This window comes from Elgaria multicarinata, chromosome 15 (genome assembly GCF_023053635.1).
Source record: "Elgaria multicarinata webbii isolate HBS135686 ecotype San Diego chromosome 15, rElgMul1.1.pri, whole genome shotgun sequence".
In the NCBI taxonomy this organism is placed as follows: domain Eukaryota; kingdom Metazoa; phylum Chordata; class Lepidosauria; order Squamata; family Anguidae; genus Elgaria; species Elgaria multicarinata.
The window spans coordinates 13,804,848-13,824,209 of NC_086185.1; the positions used below are offsets into that span (position 1 = coordinate 13,804,848).

The 19,362-nt window shown below is 50.8% G+C and overlaps 1 protein-coding gene across 1 annotated transcript; it reads right to left on the bottom strand.

The window, feature by feature from the left end:
- Window positions 1-471: 471 nt before the first annotated feature.
- SPRY3 (sprouty RTK signaling antagonist 3) lies at window positions 472-16,485 on the bottom strand. The gene is made up of 2 exons (XM_063141686.1): window positions 16,411-16,485; window positions 472-2,166 (listed from the first exon to the last, which is right to left on the bottom strand). The coding sequence occupies exon 2, from the start codon at window positions 2,117-2,119 to the stop codon at window positions 1,208-1,210; it is 912 nt and encodes a 303-aa protein (XP_062997756.1). The 5' UTR covers window positions 2,120-2,166; window positions 16,411-16,485; the 3' UTR covers window positions 472-1,207.
- Between the last annotated feature and the right edge of the window lie 2,877 nt (window positions 16,486-19,362).

Below are 19,362 nucleotides of genomic sequence, written 5' to 3' on the forward strand. Positions count from 1 at the left end.
TTTGAAAGAGAAAACACCTCTTGGCTGTTCAAACCATTGCCCTGAAAAACTAATAAGACACTGTTTGTTTGCAGAGCAGAGGGTGATGCTGTAGCACCCCAAGTTATAGAAGGACTGAAAGGAAAGCCACCACTCTTGGGGGCAGGAGTGGGAGAAGGACATGTCAGCTACAGAAACGACTTCTGCAGGGAGATCATCAGAATCGGCTCATCGTTAAGACCAGGCAAAAGGAATTGCCTCCGACTCACAGTGACAGCTCATGGCATCCAGGACCCCACCTGCTTGGGAGGAAAGGAAATTGATCTCATTTTCACCTAAATCAGCTTTCAACTCCAGGTAACCAATTGCAGGAGACCCATCTTTCACATTGCCACCTCATCGCTACAGCCAAGCGGGGCTTCAAGTTTTTTGGGTTTTTTTTGCTGCACCACAGAAACTAGTTCAGAGGCTTTACCTTCCCCAGCGAACCCTTTAAGAGGAAAAAAATGACCATTACCTATTTGCCTCCCCGCCACCTTTTCCAGGCATCAACCCTCAACAGTTTTGCAGAGCCACAGGTGCGCCCACACATCCGGTCCGGCTGCCTTTCGTTTGCTACAGTCTGCTCGCCTCTCCGCCTCTGCTAAGTGTGCACAGCAGAAGGAAGAGCGAAATGCAAGCACGTGAGAGGCAGTCGCCAGCAGAGAGAAAGAGTGAAAACTGTGTTATAGAACGGCCTGATCCCCAGGACACCACAGTGCTTGAGTGCAATACCCTTTTCTTGTCTTTTTTGGGAACCCACCACAGATGAGGAACTCATAAGGCATTCTGGAGGCCATGATCCTGAGCCATCCCATAGCAAACTGCATTCCCCATCCACTCACACATCCACTCACTCACACACACACACACACACACCTGTAGCCATGGTGGATAGTGCACGCCTCAACTTCCCACCCCACCTGTCCATAGCCATTGTTGACACAGGTGAAGCCCTAGAAGCTCATCTTGGGCACTGGGACAAGTGGTCTCCTCCACTGCAGAACAAGTGTCCACCTTCCATGGGAGATCCAATGGCTGGCTGGCCTTTCCATCTTGGCTTTGTTCCCAGTTAGAGGCTTTCAGCAGGGGAAGCTGAAAGAAGAAGGTGGTGGTGGAGGAGGACGAGGAGGACGAAGAGGAGAAGAAGCACAGCCTTTGATTTCCCTTCCCCCTTTTCCCGGGGAAGTCATACTGGTTTGTCCAAAGTCTTGGGGAAAGTGGCTCCGCTAGACGAGGAGATCTTCCGACAGACCGTGTTGGTGTGATTCGGGCAACGGCAGCCGGGCCGTTTCACAGCATCGTAGCCCCTCTGGCAAAGTTTGAGGCACCCCACGGTGGGGAAGTAGCAGCATAGGCAGGGCATGAGCAAGGACAGGAAGCTCATGGCAACCCAGCGGGCGCAGCAGGATCCGGGGCCACAGGAGCAAGGGTCGTCCGCGCAGGTGTCCTCGTCGTCCGAGGAGCAGTGGTAGAAGATGCCCTTGACGCAGCAGAGGCAAGTCCCGTAGTCAATGAGGTTCTCCGGCGAGCAGAGGCAGCGCTGGTTGCACAGCCAGCAGGAGGGCAGGCTGCGCACGGCCGCGCAGTGGGCGCACTTGCAGTGGCCGCATTCCTCGCAGATGAAGAGGTGACCTGAGTGGAAGGCGGGAGACTTCCCGGAGGTCCCCTTCAGCAGCTCCTCCGGCTTCAGGTCGCCCGCCCGGGGCTGCGTCCGGATGAGCGAGTGCCCGGAGTGTGACGGCGTGATGCTGCCGAGGAGCCGCTGCTCAGAGGCGGTGGTGCTGTGGGAGAGCGAGCTGGCAGTGCTGGAATGGCTCAGGGGTTGCTGGAGGGGCAGCGCCTGGCTGGGATGAAGGTCCTGGAAGACCGAGGATGCCAGGCGTCCCTGAGTCAGCTCCTGCTTGTGGACCGCCTGGTGCGGCTGGGACAGAGAAAGGGTGGAGGGCGCTTGCTTGAAGGAGGGAGGTCTCTCCACGTAGTCGTTGGTGGCGCGGATGGCGCGGATCTGGTCGATGGAGAGGACCTGCTGGAACTCCTCAGGCACAGAGTCCACGATCTCTTCGGGGCTGCGCTCGGCGGTGCTGGATGCGAGCGGCATTCTGGGGAAGGAGGAGGCCTCGGGTCAACAGGGAACATCAGAAGACCCTACAGCAGAAGGAACAAGAAGCAGAGATACAACCATCTTTAATCCAGCTGGTCAATGTCAGACTGAGGCATCGTTGAGGCAAGTGAGAAGTGGATCCCCAACAGCAGGGAAAGGAACTGTCGACACTCTGGCACAGAGGTTTTTAGGAAAGGGAAAGGACGCACATCTCTGGATCTTCGGGTGGGTTGGAACCTCCGTTTAAAGAGCAACGCCTAGTCGGCGCTCTCAAAGAAAGGTCTGCTGGAGCGGCCAAATCCATTCTGCCCATTGACAAAATTAGCAGCATTTTTATACACACCGTAACCCAGAAGAGTGGAAAACTCCAGAACGCCAGAGATTTGTAGCCACTCTGTGAGACAAGCCGGCCCCACCCCCGTGCTCCAGATAGAGGAGAACTGAAACACAGGAAGGGAGGGAGGAGCTTCTGAAAGGCACAAAACCAAGCAGGAGAGAGAGAGAGAGTCGCGTTTGCTTACCATCGCTTCTCTGCCCACGCATTTGTCCCTCATTACTTCCTCTTTTGAAAGAGTAAGTAAACAACATGCACATGGCCCATTCAGTGGGCCGTTTTGATCGCGCTGCTTCTCCTGCACACAGCAGGAGGGAGCAGCAACTTCCCAGACTTACTGGGGTGTTTTTTGTCACGCGAAGAAGGCTAGAAGAGGCGGGAGGCAGACAACATTGTGAGAGGGATCCGTGAGTGCCCAGTAATGAGCGTGTAATAAAACGCCCATCTGATGGAGCTCTATATCTACAATCCTCACTTTGCATTTCACCCACACACCCTCTCTTTCCCACAAGAGCCTGCACAACAGCTTTGTCCAACCCTTCGCCCTTCCAGATGCATTGGACTACAATTCCCATCGTTCCAACCAGCAAGTCTGTACTGGCCGGGGTGATGGGAGGTAGATTCTGACACATCTGGAAGGGCTGGAGAAGACTACTGTAGAACAGACTTTAGTCTTGTGGGGTGGGAAGAGACTATCAGGAAATTCAATTGCTTGGATAAATCAGCTCATAGCCCCTTCTGTTTGAAAAGCTCCTGTACACCTCCTACCTCCTAGCCAAGCATTCATCAATTCTACACCTTTTCCAAAAGGTGGCAACGTCGGGTGCCTCTACTGGGCAGAATGGAGAAAGCACACATGCACGTATACAAAAAAAATACACACAAACAGAGGAGATGCACTCCAGAACCACCTGTGCAGTGATTCGGAAACTGACAATTCTCGGTTTGCACAAGGGAGTCAACCACACTGAAAAAGAACTGGGATCTCCTGGATCCCCCTGCCGCAGGTAGGCCTTCACATGCACTGCCCCAAGCCCCTGCACATACAGCGGGAGCGGAAGGGGGAGGTGGACTACAATTCCCATCAACTCTGTGTAGCAAAGCAAATGATGAAGGATGATGGGAGTTGCAGTCCAACAAGGGGCACACGTTCCCCCATCTGGGCTGTACAAGGAAGCCAGGCTAGACCCCCTGATGATCAGGGGCTGGTTTATTCACCACACACACACACACACACACACACACACACACACACACACGTATATGGACTGCAGGACTCAGGAGGCCTCCTCATAGCTCCTGAAGATTGTGAGGTGGGGGGGGCAAAGGATTAAAAAATCCTCAATATGGGGTAGCACAAGTCTACTAAACATCAGAATGTAGCACTCCAGGCTCTCAGGGACCAGGCAAAGTCATCGTGGGGGTGGGGTGGGGTGGAGGGATTGGGCGCGATCCACCAACCGCACTCACACCATCTCCTCTACACCTTGGGTGCTCTCTCCTCCCGCTCCCCAGCGGAGGCCGGCTTTTTCAGGTCAGCAAACTAAGCCCTCGATGAGGCTCGAGTCAATGAAGCCAAGAGGCAGCTGGTAACAAAAGCAGTCTGAGCAAGAGGGAGAAAAGAGGCGGTGGGAAGATTGATTTTTGTTAGCCAGGTTGACCTTGAAGAAGAGCAAAGATCAAGAAGCATCTTCCTTTGATTGCTGAAAGACAGGGCTAATTTAGGTGTTCTTCCCGCCAAAGGGTGGAGAGCGGGGGGGGGGGGGGTAGGAGGGAGCAGCCAGCCTGAGATTCGTTGAAAACGTTTTGTGCCTCCAGACAAGGAGAGGATGGGACAAAAATGGGTTGGAGAGAGGCTGGGCAGACAGAGCTTAATTTGGACCAGGGCCCACGCGCTAGAATAAGGGTGGCCAACGTGTACCCCTCCCCAATATTTCAGCCTACAACTCCCATCAGTCCTAGCCAGCAGAGCCAATGGCAAGGCATTATGGGAGTTGTAGGACAAAACATCAGGAAGGCCACAACTTGCCTGCCCCTGTGCTAGAAGTTAGTTTTCAGCACCTGAGCATGTGCAGAAGGAGTTCTCTTTACCAGACTCTCCGAAACAACTTTAGCACACGATAATAGGGGAGTGGGAATCGTGTTGGCAGTCTTGCCCCCGCCCCCAGTGAATCCTAGTAAAAGGAACAAGTTTTGAAACTTTCAAAAAGCAAGGGGTTGCAGCTAAAGACTGGTCAGAGACCAAGTTTTCTGCTCACTGAAGAGGCCACCTGGGTATGTTTCATTGCCCACAAAAAGTGTGTGTTTCTAGCTTTTCCACTTAAACCTATTTTCCCTTACAGGGCTGGTGTCAAGTCATGGGCAATTCCCAAGCCCCCTGTCAGTCCCTGCAGCCCCGCTGACCCTGCTGCTGTTGCTCACAGTTGCTGCCTTCCCCCAGAGAGTGAACGGTGAAAAACGCAAGAAGATGGACCAGTAACTCTTGTCTACCTTTCACACCCACCCTCTCTGGGAGATGGGGAGGGCAGAGCCAAAAAGGAAAAGTAAGTGAGCCGTGGGGAGGAAGAAAAGGTGGTGCACTCAAGGAGGGGAATCCCACACACACACACTGAAAGCATCTTAAGAACATAAGAAGAGCCCTGATGCTGGATCAGACCAAGAGTCCATCTAGTCCAGCACTCTGTTCACACAGTGGCCAACCAGCCATCGTCCAGGGATGAACAAGCAGGACATGGTGCAACAGCACCCTCCCACCCATGTTCCCCAGCAACTGGTGCACACAGGCTTACTGCCTCAAATACTGGAGATAGCACACAACCATCAAGGCTAGTAGCCATTGATAGTCTTCATCTCCAGGAATTTATCCAACCTCCTTTTAAAGCCATCCAAATGGGTGGCCATCACTACATCTTGTGGTAGTGAGTTCCATCATTTAACTATGTGCTGTGTGAAGAATCCCTTCCTTTTAACTGTCCTGGATCTCCCACCAATCAGCATTATGGGATGACCCCTTGGGGTTCTAGTATTTTGAGAGGAGAGAAATGTCTCCCTAAATGTCTCCATACCATACACCTTGCCCAAAGGCTGCCGAAGACCTCCCCTTTTCTTTCTCCATGCCACAAGTCTCTCTGCACCCTCATCTCTCTCTTTCTTCTGCCTTCAGTCCATGAAAACCTATGCCAGTCTTCCCCAACCTGGTGCTGCACTACAAGTCCCAGCATCCCCAGCAAGCCATAATACATGTGGTAGAGCGCAATCCTACGCATGTGTAGACAGAAAGAAGTCCTACCACTCCCGGCATTCTCCAATTACATGGCTCTTTGTCACTTTCGAAGCAACAGACTTACACAGCTACCCCTCTAGAGAGTTACACACATTCACACCTCATCTCCTCCTCAGTGAGCACACAAGGCTTTCAACTCTCCCAGCCATCCAGGGACTCTCAAGGCATTGGGGCTGCACAGCTCCAACAGGCTGGGGAGGGGGGGAGTGCCAGCTCCAACATGGGCCTCCGGACCTGGGGGTGTGGCGGCAGCAATGGAGATGCAGCAGTCTAGGCATTCACTGAACCCTACACCCACTTTTCACAGCTTGGGGAGGGCATTCAGTGTTCCATGACAAGGAAAAAGGCTGCAGACAACAGGTATGAAGAATTCCTCCGCGAGGATTTAAATGGATCTCGACTGGAGTCACGCTTGGTTCGAACATTCCAACTCCTGGGCCTTCAGCAAGCATCAAAGGCTCTCCCAAGGGTGGCCGGGTGGCCTCTTTTATAGAAGACAGCCCCCTGTTTGAAGGTGTCCTCTATTTGAAGAGCTGTCCTGTCTGTCATGTTTCTCAGAGCACTCCTGCTTTCGATGGGAGGCAAATGACGAGGCTTGCTAAGTAATCTACAAAGCTTTTATTAAGCAACAAATGTCTCTTCTAACTGAAGAGCGTCTAACCTCTTGGAAATGTCCCCCTAGGCAAAACTATGCAAACTAAGCAAGACAACTGTTCGCTCAAGAAGAATAGGAAGCCACTTCCCAAATGCCCATAACTTTAGAGCACCTGGTGAGGTGGCAGGTTCTGGCATAATCTAACTGACTTTCTCACACCTTCCTTTCACACCGTGTGTTTCAGCTTCCGGCAGACCCTAGCATCAACTAGCTTGTTGGGATGCTCTCCTCCGGAAGAAAGCTCACTTCCCACTGAGTGTGTAGGATTTGGCCTTGAGGAGTTAAGCTCTGGAGAGGGCTGACTCCCAGCTGGGGAATCGCCCGTGAGAGCTTCCTCCCCGACTGGTACAGGCTGGCTGGTGTCTGGGGCTGCGTCTTCTAGATCTGAATCTGATTCTGATTGATTACCTGAAACATCTTCTCCCAAAACAGGGGCAGTAGGGTTAGACATGACATCTAATTCCGGTTTAAAGATAAGGCATCATCCACAGCTAGCACCTGGACAGCAGACTGAACAAAGCAGGCACACAGATCACCTGGTCGGAGTTTCCACACTAGGATAAGACATATTTTATTTCTATCAAAATTAAAATAATTATTTCTAAATTTGAATCAATACATATAAATGAGCATGTACATCATTTATGGAGGTTTGTGTCCTCTTTTTTTGTGAGGCTTTTGCTCTCTCTTTTTGGCAGTTCTTCAGCCATCACCCCAAGATGGGCAAGTGAGGAGAGGAAGACAAAGCATCCTACAGCACTAAAACACATAAACCAAAGCCCTGGCAGTGGGGAGACAGGGCGCTAGTCCCTCCTTGTGCAAAGACGATGGGCTAAAAAAAAAGCCTCCATTGTTTTAAAAACAATTGTTAAAGCACACTTACAACTGGAATGCAATATGCATATTTGGTGATTTGCATGGCTTTGATTTTCTTCTGGCAAAATCCAGGCTATTTGTCCAAAGATGACTCTGCACCACTGTCACTGGGAAAGCCCGATGCAGATCTCACGATCTCACCGGGAAAGCCCGATGCAGATCTCACAGTTAAAGCCCGATGCAGATCTCACAGTTAAAGCCCGATGCAGATCTCACCGGGAAAGCCCGATGCAGATCTCACCGGGAAAGCCCGATGCAGATCTCACCGGGAAAGCCCGATGCAGATCTCACGATCTCACCGGGAAAGCCCGATGCAGATCTCACAGTTAAAGCCCGATGCAGATCTCACCAGGAAAGCCCGATGCAGATCTCACCGGGAAAGCCCGATGCAGATCTCACCGGGAAAGCCCGATGCAGATCTCACCGGGAAAGCCCGATGCAGATCTCACCGGGAAAGCCCGATGCAGATCTCACCGGGAAAGCCCTGATGCAGATCTCACGATCTCACCGGGAAAGCCCTGATGCAGATCTCACGATCTCACCGGGAAAGCCCTGATGCAGATCTCACCGGGAAAGCCCTGATGCAGATCTCACCAGGAAAGCCCTGATGCAGATCTCACAGGGAAAGCCCTGATGCAGATCTCACAGGGAAAGCCCTGATACAGATCTCACAGGGAAAGCCTGATGCAGATCTCACGATCTCACAGGGAAAGCCCTGATGGAGATCTCACAGGGAAAGCCCTGATGCAGATCTCACCGGGAAAGCCTGATGCAGATCTCACAATCTCACCGGGAAAGCCCTGATGCAGATCTCACAGTTAAAGCCTGATGCAGATCTCACGATCTCACCGGGAAAGCCCTGATGCAGATCTCACAGGGAAAGCCCTGATGCAGATCTCACAGGGAAAGCCCTGATGCAGATCTAATGATCTCACAGGGAAAGCCCTGATGCAGATCTCACCGGGAAAGCCCTGATGCAGATCTCACGATCTTACAGGGAAAGCCCTGATGCAGATCTCACAGGGAAAGCCTGATGCAGATCTCACGATCTCACCAGGAAAGCCTGATGCAGATCTCACAGGGAAAGCCTGATGCAGATCTCACAGGGAAAGCCCGAGGTAGATCTCACGATCTCACAGCTAAAGTCCGATGCAGATCTCACAGGGAAAGCCTGATGCAGATCTCATGATCTCATCGGGAAAGCCTGATGCAGATCTCACGATCTCACCAGGAAAGCCTGATGCAGATCTCACCGGGAAAGCCCTGATGCAGATCTCACGATCTCACCGGGAAAGCCCTGATGAAGATCTCACAGGGAAAGCCTGATGCAGATCTCACAATCTCACAAGGAAAGCCGTGATGTAGATCTCACCGGGAAAGCCCTGATGCAGATCTCACGATCTCACCGGGAAAGCCTGATGCAGATCTCACAGGGAAAGCCCTGATGCAGATCTCACAGGGAAAGCCTGACGCAGATCTCACAATCTCACAAGGAAAGCCCTGATGTAGATCTCACAGGGAAAGCCCTGATGCAGATCTAATGATCTCACAGGGAAAGCCCTGATGCAGATCTCACCGGGAAAGCCCTGATGCAGATCTCACGATCTTACAGGGAAAGCCCTGATGCAGATCTCACAGGGAAAGCCTGATGCAGATCTCACGATCTCACCAGGAAAGCCTGATGCAGATCTCACAGGGAAAGCCTGATGCAGATCTCACAGGGAAAGCCCGAGGTAGATCTCACGATCTCACAGCTAAAGTCCGATGCAGATCTCACAGGGAAAGCCTGATGCAGATCTCATGATCTCATCGGGAAAGCCTGATGCAGATCTCACGATCTCACCAGGAAAGCCTGATGCAGATCTCACCGGGAAAGCCCTGATGCAGATCTCACGATCTCACCGGGAAAGCCCTGATGAAGATCTCACAGGGAAAGCCTGATGCAGATCTCACAATCTCACAAGGAAAGCCGTGATGTAGATCTCACCGGGAAAGCCCTGATGCAGATCTCACGATCTCACCGGGAAAGCCTGATGCAGATCTCACAGGGAAAGCCCTGATGCAGATCTCACAGGGAAAGCCTGACGCAGATCTCACAATCTCACAAGGAAAGCCCTGATGTAGATCTCACAGGGAAAGCCCAATGCAGATCTGTCCTCAAATCAGCTTCCGAACAGCAATTTAAAACCTGCGCCAGCTGCAGCACAAAGGCCATTTCGCTTCTGTGTTCTATCCCGTGTGAACATGGCATGCACTTCAGCAGAGTTAGCCGGATATAGAGGCAGGTGAGGTGGAGAGACACACTTTGCAATTCACATATGAAGACATGTGAAGCCCACTGAACTCAATGGGACTTACTTCTGAGTAGACATGCCCAAGAGTGCACTGAATGCATGAGATGCAATCCAGGAGCAAGGCGTAGCGGAGAGGAAGCTGCAACAGGTAGGCAAACGGGGCCTCCTTCGGGCAGAAATCTGTGCTTGTACTCAGGCATTGTTCCACCCCAAAGAGAATCCGGAGCTTTCTGGGCTCGTGAAACAGCGCTGGCTTGATCTGGAGTCACCCAGCACCACTTTAGAACCATGGCGACAATGCTGGAGCTGGTGAAAAACCGATGTAATCTCTCAGACAAAAGAGCGGTCTTACTCCAGTAGAGGAAACTTCCAGACGAAGAAGTCCTAGTGCTATCCAATCAAAATCATGCAGCTGTTCCATCTCCATAAAGGTTTTTTTGTTTTGTTTTTTGCTTAGAGCCGGCCTTGGGGGGTGGGGTGGGGAGGAGTTAGAAGCAGTGGTGGAAAAACACCGGATTGAAGGCAGCATCATGTGGACTCCCTGTAAAATTCTGCAAATGCAGCAGTGCCATTGCATAGGAATGTACGAGGAGCCATGCCGTATCAGAGCAAAGGTTGTCTAGGCCATGGGATAATATCTCCATAGTGGCCAACTGGATGCCTCTGGGAAGCCCATAAGCAGGATATGAGTGCAATTTATTTATTTATTTATTTATTTATTTATTACATTTTTATACCGCCCAATAGCCGAAGCTCTCTGGGCGGTTCACAAAAATTAAAACCACAGTAAAACACCCAACAATAGCATCCTTTATTGCAATAGCATCCTCCCGCTTGAATTCCTCAGAAACTGACACACCAAGATATACTGCCTCTGATCTTGGAGGTAATAAATAGCCATCCTAGCAGCCACTGTCAGCCTTATTCTCCATGAATTAGTCCAACCCCCATTTGAAGCTGTCTAATGTTGGCAACCGTCACTGCAGCTTGGATAGTGAACTCCACAGTTTGACTATGCGCTGTGTGTGACGCGCTTCCTTTCATCTGTCCCTGAATCTCCACCGTTCAGCTTCATGGGATGATCCCGGGTTCTACTATTATGAGAGATAGACGTCTCTGAAGGATCCCCAAATTCCTACTCAACCAGCCAGGTCAGATGCCAGGTGACCTCCTCTCAGCCTAGTCTCTCTTGAAAATGCAAGTTGTGGGATGAATACAGAAAGAGCTGGGGAAATCCATTAGATGAACATGAGTGCTACAGACAGCCAATCATCCTATATTAACTCTGTAATTACAATGTGCATTGGATGCACAGCCAGGACTAAGATTTGGTAGGTCTGAGAATCTCCAGTTTCAAAGAAAGGTGAGAAACACAATGTTTCTAGTCCTTAAAACCACAGAGGCAGTCTTGAACATAAGTGGACAATGCCAGCTTCTCACAGCGCAGATTTTCCAATCCCTGGTACACAACTGGGAGAAGGCTCTGCTTAAGAACATAAGAAGGGCCATGCTGGATCAGACCTAGGGTCCATCTAGTCCAGCACTCTGTTCACACAGTGGCCAGGGACCAACAAAGCAGGACATGGTGCAACAGCACCCTCCCACCCATGTTCCCCAGAAACTGGGGCACGCAGGCTTACTTCCTCGAATACTGGAGATAGCACACAATCATCAGGGCTAGTAGCCTTTGATAGCCTTCTCCTCCAGGAATTTATTCAACCCTCCTTTTAAAGCCATCCAAATTGGTGGCCATCACTCCGTCTTGTGGTAGTGAATTCCGTAATTTAACTATGCGCTGGGTGAAGAAGTACTTCTTTTTATTTGTCCTAAATCTCCCACCAATCAGCTTCAGGGGATGACCCTGGGTTCTAGTATTTTGAGAGAGGGAGAAAAATGTCTCCCTTGCAGGAGGTCCCAGGTTGAATCCATGGCACACACACACAAAAAAACCCAAGATGGTGTCCCTCCCATTCCATATACAAAACCCTCCTTCAAGACTGAACATCTTTCTTCAGCACCAATGGAAGAGACAGCATCCTTTGCCCTACTTGAAAGCAGCAGGCTAGCTTATGGGGCATAAGGAAAGCCACATTGCACACCATTTTCTCCTCCATCACCAACTGCTTCACTTTGCCTAATGGTAGGACCAACCCTGATCTACGGAATTTTAGGAAGGGCTAGAAAAGGCACCCATTGAACTTGGAGAGCCACTGCCACTTAATATAGACCAGCCTGCCTCAACCTGGGGCCCTCCAGAAGTTTTGGACTACAACTCTCAGAATTCCTAACCATTCGCCATGCTGGCTGGACCTGATGGCAGCTGAAGCCCAAAACATCTGAAGGGCGCCAGGTTGGGGAAGGCTGAAGTGCAGACATTACTGAGCTAAATGGACCAATGATCTAGCTTATGTTCCACATAAACAGCCTTCCAGTTATATAATTTACACGCTGCCCCAGGGAGCCAAGTTTTGACCGGACAGTCTCTAGGACCCAGAAAGATTCTTCAGCATCGAACACAATTGTGGAGGAGGGGGAAGAGAGAGAGAGAGAGAGAGGATTGAATGACAATAAATTGTTTGCCATTCCGGATGCGATGAATCCAATCCAGCCGGCAGGAGGGACTGAAATAGATACTGCAGTGAAGAGAAAGGGAGAAAAGAGGCAGAGGGTGAATAGAAAGGAGTTGGCAGCCACAGCTACCAACTAAGCCATTGAAAAAGATGCGAAAAGCAGCACTTGGGAAACGGGACTGACTGACACGCTCCTTTGCGCTCTCGAAAAAGCCAGGCACACCCCCTCTGCCTCCAGCTATTGAGATGCCACGACTAGATGGGTGGCGTGAGATGGACAGCTAGGAAGGGTAATCCCACACACACACACCCCGGAGGGCTCAACCCTGGAACCTGGTTTTCAAGACCAAAATGTTAGTACCTGGACATATTTCAGAAGGAAGTGCTCTACAGCATCATCTGCACAGTGCATTTCCTGTCCCACCTAAATCAGAGACGGCATATATTGCCTTCCAAATGACTTATGCCCTTGTACCTCCATTCCTCCACCCAGACTACAAACCCGCAAAACCGTCCACTGATTAGCACTGCCCCCACCTCACGGGCCGCCCGGGGTGCTGCCACGTTGAACTGTGTGTGCTTTCAACTCGCTATCCGGGCTGCAATTTTTAAAACATCCATGCAGTCTAAGGTTAGACACCATCAAGTCCCCACAGATGCATGGGGCAACTGGAAACTGACCATTGATTGCCAATGTCCCCACAATGAGAAGATGGGGAGGAGGCAACAATGATTCTCGTGTTGGAATGACAGGTCAACCCACGACAAAAATCATCCAGGAATGCTCCCCTATTTGTTCATTTTCTAGATGTAGCCCCCCCATCCCAATTTTTATCTGCTCACTCAATTACAAAGAAAAAGAAATGGGCACGGTCTTTGTTCATGGTGGCAGAAGAGCTGACCTAATAAAAAGGTTGCAAGCTTTTCATCTAAGCAGGATACTTCTTCCTCAACCTGGGGCCTTCCAGATGTGTTGCACTGGCTGGGGATGATGGGGATTGCAGTCCAACACAACTGGAGGGCTCCAGGTTGGGGAAGGAGGCCAATTTAGACAGAATGATGAAGTGATTTCTTTTCTGCAATAAGAGCATGAAACTGGTAAGTTGAGTATTCAGATGCAGAAAGATAAAACATAAAAGAATTCCTCCATTTTTTTTAAAAAAAAAACACCATGAAACGAAAAACGACACTCTACTGTCCTCCATATTCAACAAGGTAATCACCTCTCTTTTTTCAAGTACCATCTTAACCCCATTCACAGGGGTGTGGTCCAGCAGAAAGAATTTAGATACTTTGCAAGTCAAGATAAATGAATGCCTGTGTATCACAAGGCTAAAAAGGCTAGCCAGAAAGCCCTCATTCAACTCTTGTTTCAGCTGCAAACTCACTAGTGCTGCAATCTTATGCATACTTACATGGGAGTCAGCCCCAATGAATGAAGTGGGACTTGTTTCTGAGTAGGATTACATTGTAGGCATCCATCAGCAAACCACCATTTCTCACCCTCCTTCCCCCACATCCCCAGTCTGCAATATGGGGGAATACTACTTGCCTACCTTGCAGGGCTGTTGCAAGGATTTATCAGTGTTGTGTATGCAAAGTGTTTCAAAAACCGGTTAAATAAATGCTAAGTCTTTATAGTACTTAATAGGCAGCGCCCTCACCAGTCTGCTGTAATGGGGCACCAAGCTAAGAATGAAACATCTTCAGTAGCCTGAAGCCATCCTAATCCTTTCCCAACCTCTCACCTATGTCCAGTTTCCTTCCCCTTTATTTCTTTCCCCTTTTCCAGGATAAACATCACAGTCATCTGTCACAGGATTTAAATTCTGCAGTCTGTTCAGGCTCACAAACCTCCTGCCACCCCATCCTGGATTGTCACAGCATTTCTCCACCACCCTTGATGATCATGCAGACACTGGATCTATCCCACCAGTTGCACACCTCAACCCTTTTTCAGGCTTGGTGGAGGATTCTGCCAGCCTTTTCTAGCTGCTGGATCCTGGATCTCATGTAAAAATCCAGGGAAACAGCACACCTTCCCCATCACCGGCTCAAGTAGCAGCTGCGTCCAGTCTGCTGGAACCTACATAAACCGAAAAGATAAGGGTGGTGGAATTCCACACATCTCCTACCCCCAGTAACCTCTAGGTCTACTTAAACTGCAAAGGGAAAAACCACAAACCCAGTCTCCCAAACCTGTTTTCCCTTCTCCGGCGCATCCGGCACCAGTCAAGTTGATACCTTCTGGCCCACAAATACAGGGACCTTCCGCTCCCATACATATTTAAAGAGGAGCTTTGCAGGATCCGACCAAGCTTTCACCTTGTGCAACATCCTCTTTGAATCAGCAGCCAGCCAAGATACCTTGTGGATTTGCCCCCACTGAGAAATCTACTCCCTCTGAAAAGGGAAGTGCCTTCTAGCTGCTACAGCCAATAGCCACTGGATAGAATGAAAATGCACGACTTTGTCTGATCCTTTAAGAACACACACACACCCCGAACCTCTAATTGGGCAGTTGCACCAGGGCCCAACTCCCGAACAACTAGTTTAGGCGAATTAATGGGGTGGCAAAAGAAATTACACTGCTGAAATAAAGAAAGTATAGGGTCATCAGGAGTAGAATTTTGTGAGGAAAGGGCTGTTCCGGTATTCGAAACCGATTCCTGGACTCAGAATTCTTTTAATTTTCAAGCAAAAACAACGAAGCCACCCCCCCGTGTCAGTTTCAAGACTTCTCCATGTATAATGGCACAAGGTTTCATGGGCTATAGCCTACAAAGGCTTATGCCATGCTAAGTGTGCAAGTCTCCCAAGGTGCCACAGGACTCTCTGTTGCTTTCACTCCAACAGACTAACATGGATCCCTGTCCAGAAATTAATTCCAGGTATGCCTTTCGCACCACAATTCAGTTGGTTGGCGGATCTCAGGGTCCTGGTGATGAAAAAGAGTAGCTCTCCCAAGCCTGACGTCTGCCCACCCTTGCGATAAAGAGCATAATAGAATGCAGCGGAAAGCTGGGGAAGCCAAAATGGGGAGGGGCCATGGCTCAGTGGCAGAGCGTATGCTTTGCACTCAGAAAGTCCCAGGTTCGAATCCCAGGCATTTCTAGGTACGGCAAGAAAAACTCCTGCCTGAAATGCTGGAGAATCACTGCTGCCAGTCAGTGTTGACAGCACTGGAGTAGATGAAGACTCTGATTTGTAGGGAGCTTCCTATATTCCAATAGGGTGGCAGGAAATATCGGGGGTGGGGGAAGGATTGCCCTCTTCCCCCCCCCCTAAATTTGGAGACTGCCCTACTCAATGTTCTAGAACACTGGCTTCTGGACAAACGTGCTTCCCATTCTCCCAGGCAAAGGCGTCCAGATTATTGGGTAGATACTGGGATCCACATCTGGAGGGCACCAGGTTGGAGAAATGAAGCTGACCTAAGCCTGACCAGCGAGGTAAGCCATCAGAGAAAGCGCAGTGCAACTGGCACCGACCACCGAGGAAGCCGGTCAAGCAGACCCAAACCTGCAAGAGGTCAAATCCAACACAAGTCCTACTTAGAGTAATCCCATTGAAATGAATGAGACCGGAGTCAACCACGATTAGCTTGACCCATTCATTTCAATGGATCTACTTTAAGCAGGGTTGGGTAGGATTTAGCTCAAGGTATTCATTAATGAACCCTCCCCCACCCAGCCATGGAAAGACCCTCGGTCCAGACCCCAAGACGCGCCCCCCCACACACACACACACTCGAGCGGCCAAGGTCCCCCACACACCCTCCCGTTCAGAGAGGCACCCCCCCTCCCAACCTGTAAAGCCTTCGCTTTCCCAGCTCCACCGGCTAGCTCCCTGCCTCTCCCAAGGCTGCCCAGGGACGCACCCCTGCAGCCAGGCGGCGCGGGGAGGAAAGAGCCGGTTAGAGGCACGCAGCCGTCGAGTCCCGCCGAGGCAGAAGCCCGGCGCCACCTTGCCGCCGCCGCCCCCCCCCCAGACCTCCCCGCCGGCTCTTGCCTCCCCCCGACCGCAAAGCTTACGCCCCCTGCCATCCGATGGCTCCGAACCGCTCGGGCCGCCGCCGAAGAGCTCTGTCGAACGCGAAAGCTGCCGCGCCGGGCGAGAGAAGCGGCCCTTCCCTCGCCTGAAGCGCACGGCAGCGCCCGCCCCGTGTCAAAGGGGCTCCAGAGCTCGGCACGGAGGCGAGCAAAACCTGGAGCAGCGGCGGGAGAGGCAGAGATCGCGCCCCGCCGGCCCCGGGGAGGGCTTCTGGCGCGCTCACCTCGGGGCAGCTCCAGGTCGGCGGGCGTCTAGCTGGGCGCTCCCACGGGTTCCTTCCAAGGGGCGCCAGAGAGAGGCGGAGGTCAGCAGCGCCCGTGGCTGAATTGCCGTCTACGAGAGTGCCGAGCGGCCCCAGGCCAGGCGAGGCGAGGGAAGGACCCGCCCTCGGGGGGCGGAGCCAGCCCTCGAGGGGGCGGCTCCGGCTGCGGCGCGTGGAGCTGTTTTTGTGAATGTAACCGCTCTCGCCTGCGCGCTTGTGAATGGAGGGAGCAGCCGGGAGGGCGGGGACTGGAGAGGGGTGGGGCCTTGCGCTCCGCCCCCTCCGCTTCACCTCTCCCTCTTTCCATCCGCCCCTCCCTCCTTTCTCTGCCTTTCCCGGAGCTCTTAATGCTACCCAAGTGGCGTCATTCCGTTGAAATGGAATCGGCCCATTAGATGTCCCTGAAGGGATCTCGCTGCTGCTCGTCCGCTCCTTCCAACCAGGCCTGCAGCAGAGCGAGACAGCGGCGGCAGAAAAGGGGCAGCAGGCGCTGGGGTCGCGCAAGACCCAAACCCGGAATCTCTCAACACCAAGGATCAATCCGTGGTACTTGTGGGGGGGCGGGGCGGGTTAAGGCGAGCGTGCCTCTGAGCATGTGCAAAATTCCTCCCTGAGCTAAACTGAGATTAGGGCTTCCCAATCAGAAGAAGTTTGTGTGTTCATGCTGGCGCTGGCATAAGAAACTTCTTTCCGTTTTTCTTTTCTTTTTTAAGTGAAAGTGGGGTGGGGGGATTCCACCAACCAACCAACCAACCAACCACAGTGTGGGAGCTCTCAAACTATCCCGGAAAGTCAAGTCCCCTCTGACCTCAAGGACTCACCAAGACGTCTAATCCTAGAAGAACACGAACTCAATGCCAGAGAGTGGTCTCAGGAAGGGGGAAAATAAAAGGTGAGGGTGCTTCTGAGCATATGCAGAGTTTCCTGCTCTCAGTAGTCGGCAGTCACTCACAACCAAAGGAAAGATTAGAGGAGGAAGAGTTTCCATCTGGGTGGAAGAGAGGAAGATTTCAAAGTTGGCCTTTTTGAGCTCCAGCACCACCGTTAGAATTTAAACGCTGGATCTGGAGGGTAGGTACATTACAGGGTCCTCCTCTAAGCCTTAGAGCACAGGTGGAGAAACCTCAGGCCCAGGGCTATCTGGGGGTCCCAGTTCATGCCCCCTGCCCCAACCATGGATCAATTGCTGGTTTCCCCAGCTTTTCTGCAGGTTTTTTTCCCCCACTCCAAAAGGCTGAAAGGGGTTGCTTACTCTTTTTTTCGCTCTGCAATCAAGAAGGCAACAAAAATCTCTTCTTCCACCCCACAAGGCATTTTCACACATGGCTCCCAAAAAGCATTTTCACATCTGACAGCTCTGAGCCTGCCTCGTCCTATCAGCGTCATGTGTGGATGCTGTTAATGCAAAATGCATCCAGTGACCTGTAGGAGAAAAATCAAGTGTCACTTTCTAAGCCAATGTATGTTTTATATTAAAATTATAGACTGGATTTCCCCAACCTCTTGCCTTCTGGATGTGTTGGACTACAACTCTCATCAGTCCCAGAACAGCATGGTCAGGGATCATGGGAGTTGTTGTCCAAAACATCCACAGGGTACCATGTTGGAGAGGGCTGTTACAGCTTAGCACAAAACAAGCTAAAAGTATTTCTTCTCCCTTCTTTTGTTTCTTCTTTTTGTTTATTTTGGGGTGGTGTTTTTTTTTTTGCATTTCCTGCTACTTGTCATTTGGGTGCAAAACCTCTCTTGGTTAGAACATCATCATCATGTACAATATTAATAAGGATCTCAATTTTCTGAGTGCTGAAATGGCACCATCCATGCACCAGACAGAACTATTGGCAGACTTGGGCAGGCCCGGCTCTACCATTAGGCAGAGTGAAGTAGTGGCCACCTGCAACTGATTTGGGGTGTCAAGAAAAGGCAGCAAATTGTTAGTTATTAAATTTATTGTTGTTATGTTTGTACTCCCTGGGAAGGGGGGAAGTGCTTGTGACATATTTTTTCCCTGCCTCGGGTGCCAGAATTACTTGGCTAGCCTTGGGTATATTATACCATGACTTGCAAGGTTGGGAAACACAATTTCTTGTTCTGCCGCAGGCAAAAGGTCCAACCCTGGGCTTGGAGGAACTCTAAGGGGGAAAAAAACAACCAAAGGGGGTTAAACACACACACACACACACACACACACACACACACACACAGAGAGAGAGAGAGAGAGAGAGAGAGAGAGAGAGAGAGAGAGAGAGAGAGAGTGTCCAATGAGGACTGAGCATGCTTAGTTAGGGCGACCATATGAAAAGGAGGACAGGGCTCCTGTACCTTTAACAGTTGCATAGAAAAAGGAATTTCAGCAGGGGTTGTTTGTATGCATGCAGCACCTGGTGAAATTACCTCTTCTTCACAACAGTTAAAGCTGCAGGAGCCCTGTCCTCTTGACCAGATACAAAAGATGGCAGGACTCCTGCAGCTTTAGCTGTTGTGATGAAGAGGGAATTTCACCAGGTGCTGCATATATACTAATGACCCCTGGTGAAATTCCCTTTTCTATGCAACTGTTAAAGATACAGGAGCCCTGTCCTCCTTTTCATAGGGTCACCTTAGCTTAGTTGTCAAGGAATGATGACTAACTGTTGGAGGGTGCTATAGAAAATTCAGGGAATGGACTAAAGTACCTTGTAAGAGGGTGAGACTATCTGGAATCATGAACAGAAATGCTTCACGCTGCAACATTTTGTTGTGGTCCCAGTTGTGTATTCCATTTTTTTACAAGCATGTACTTTGCTTTCTGTCCCACATGAACTCACACAGTCATTCTCCCCAATAGTACAGGAAAGGCTCAAAGAGGTGCTGTTTTAATATTTAGTGCAAACTTTCATTCAGGTCACTGTGCATAGAATTGCAGCTGCTGTG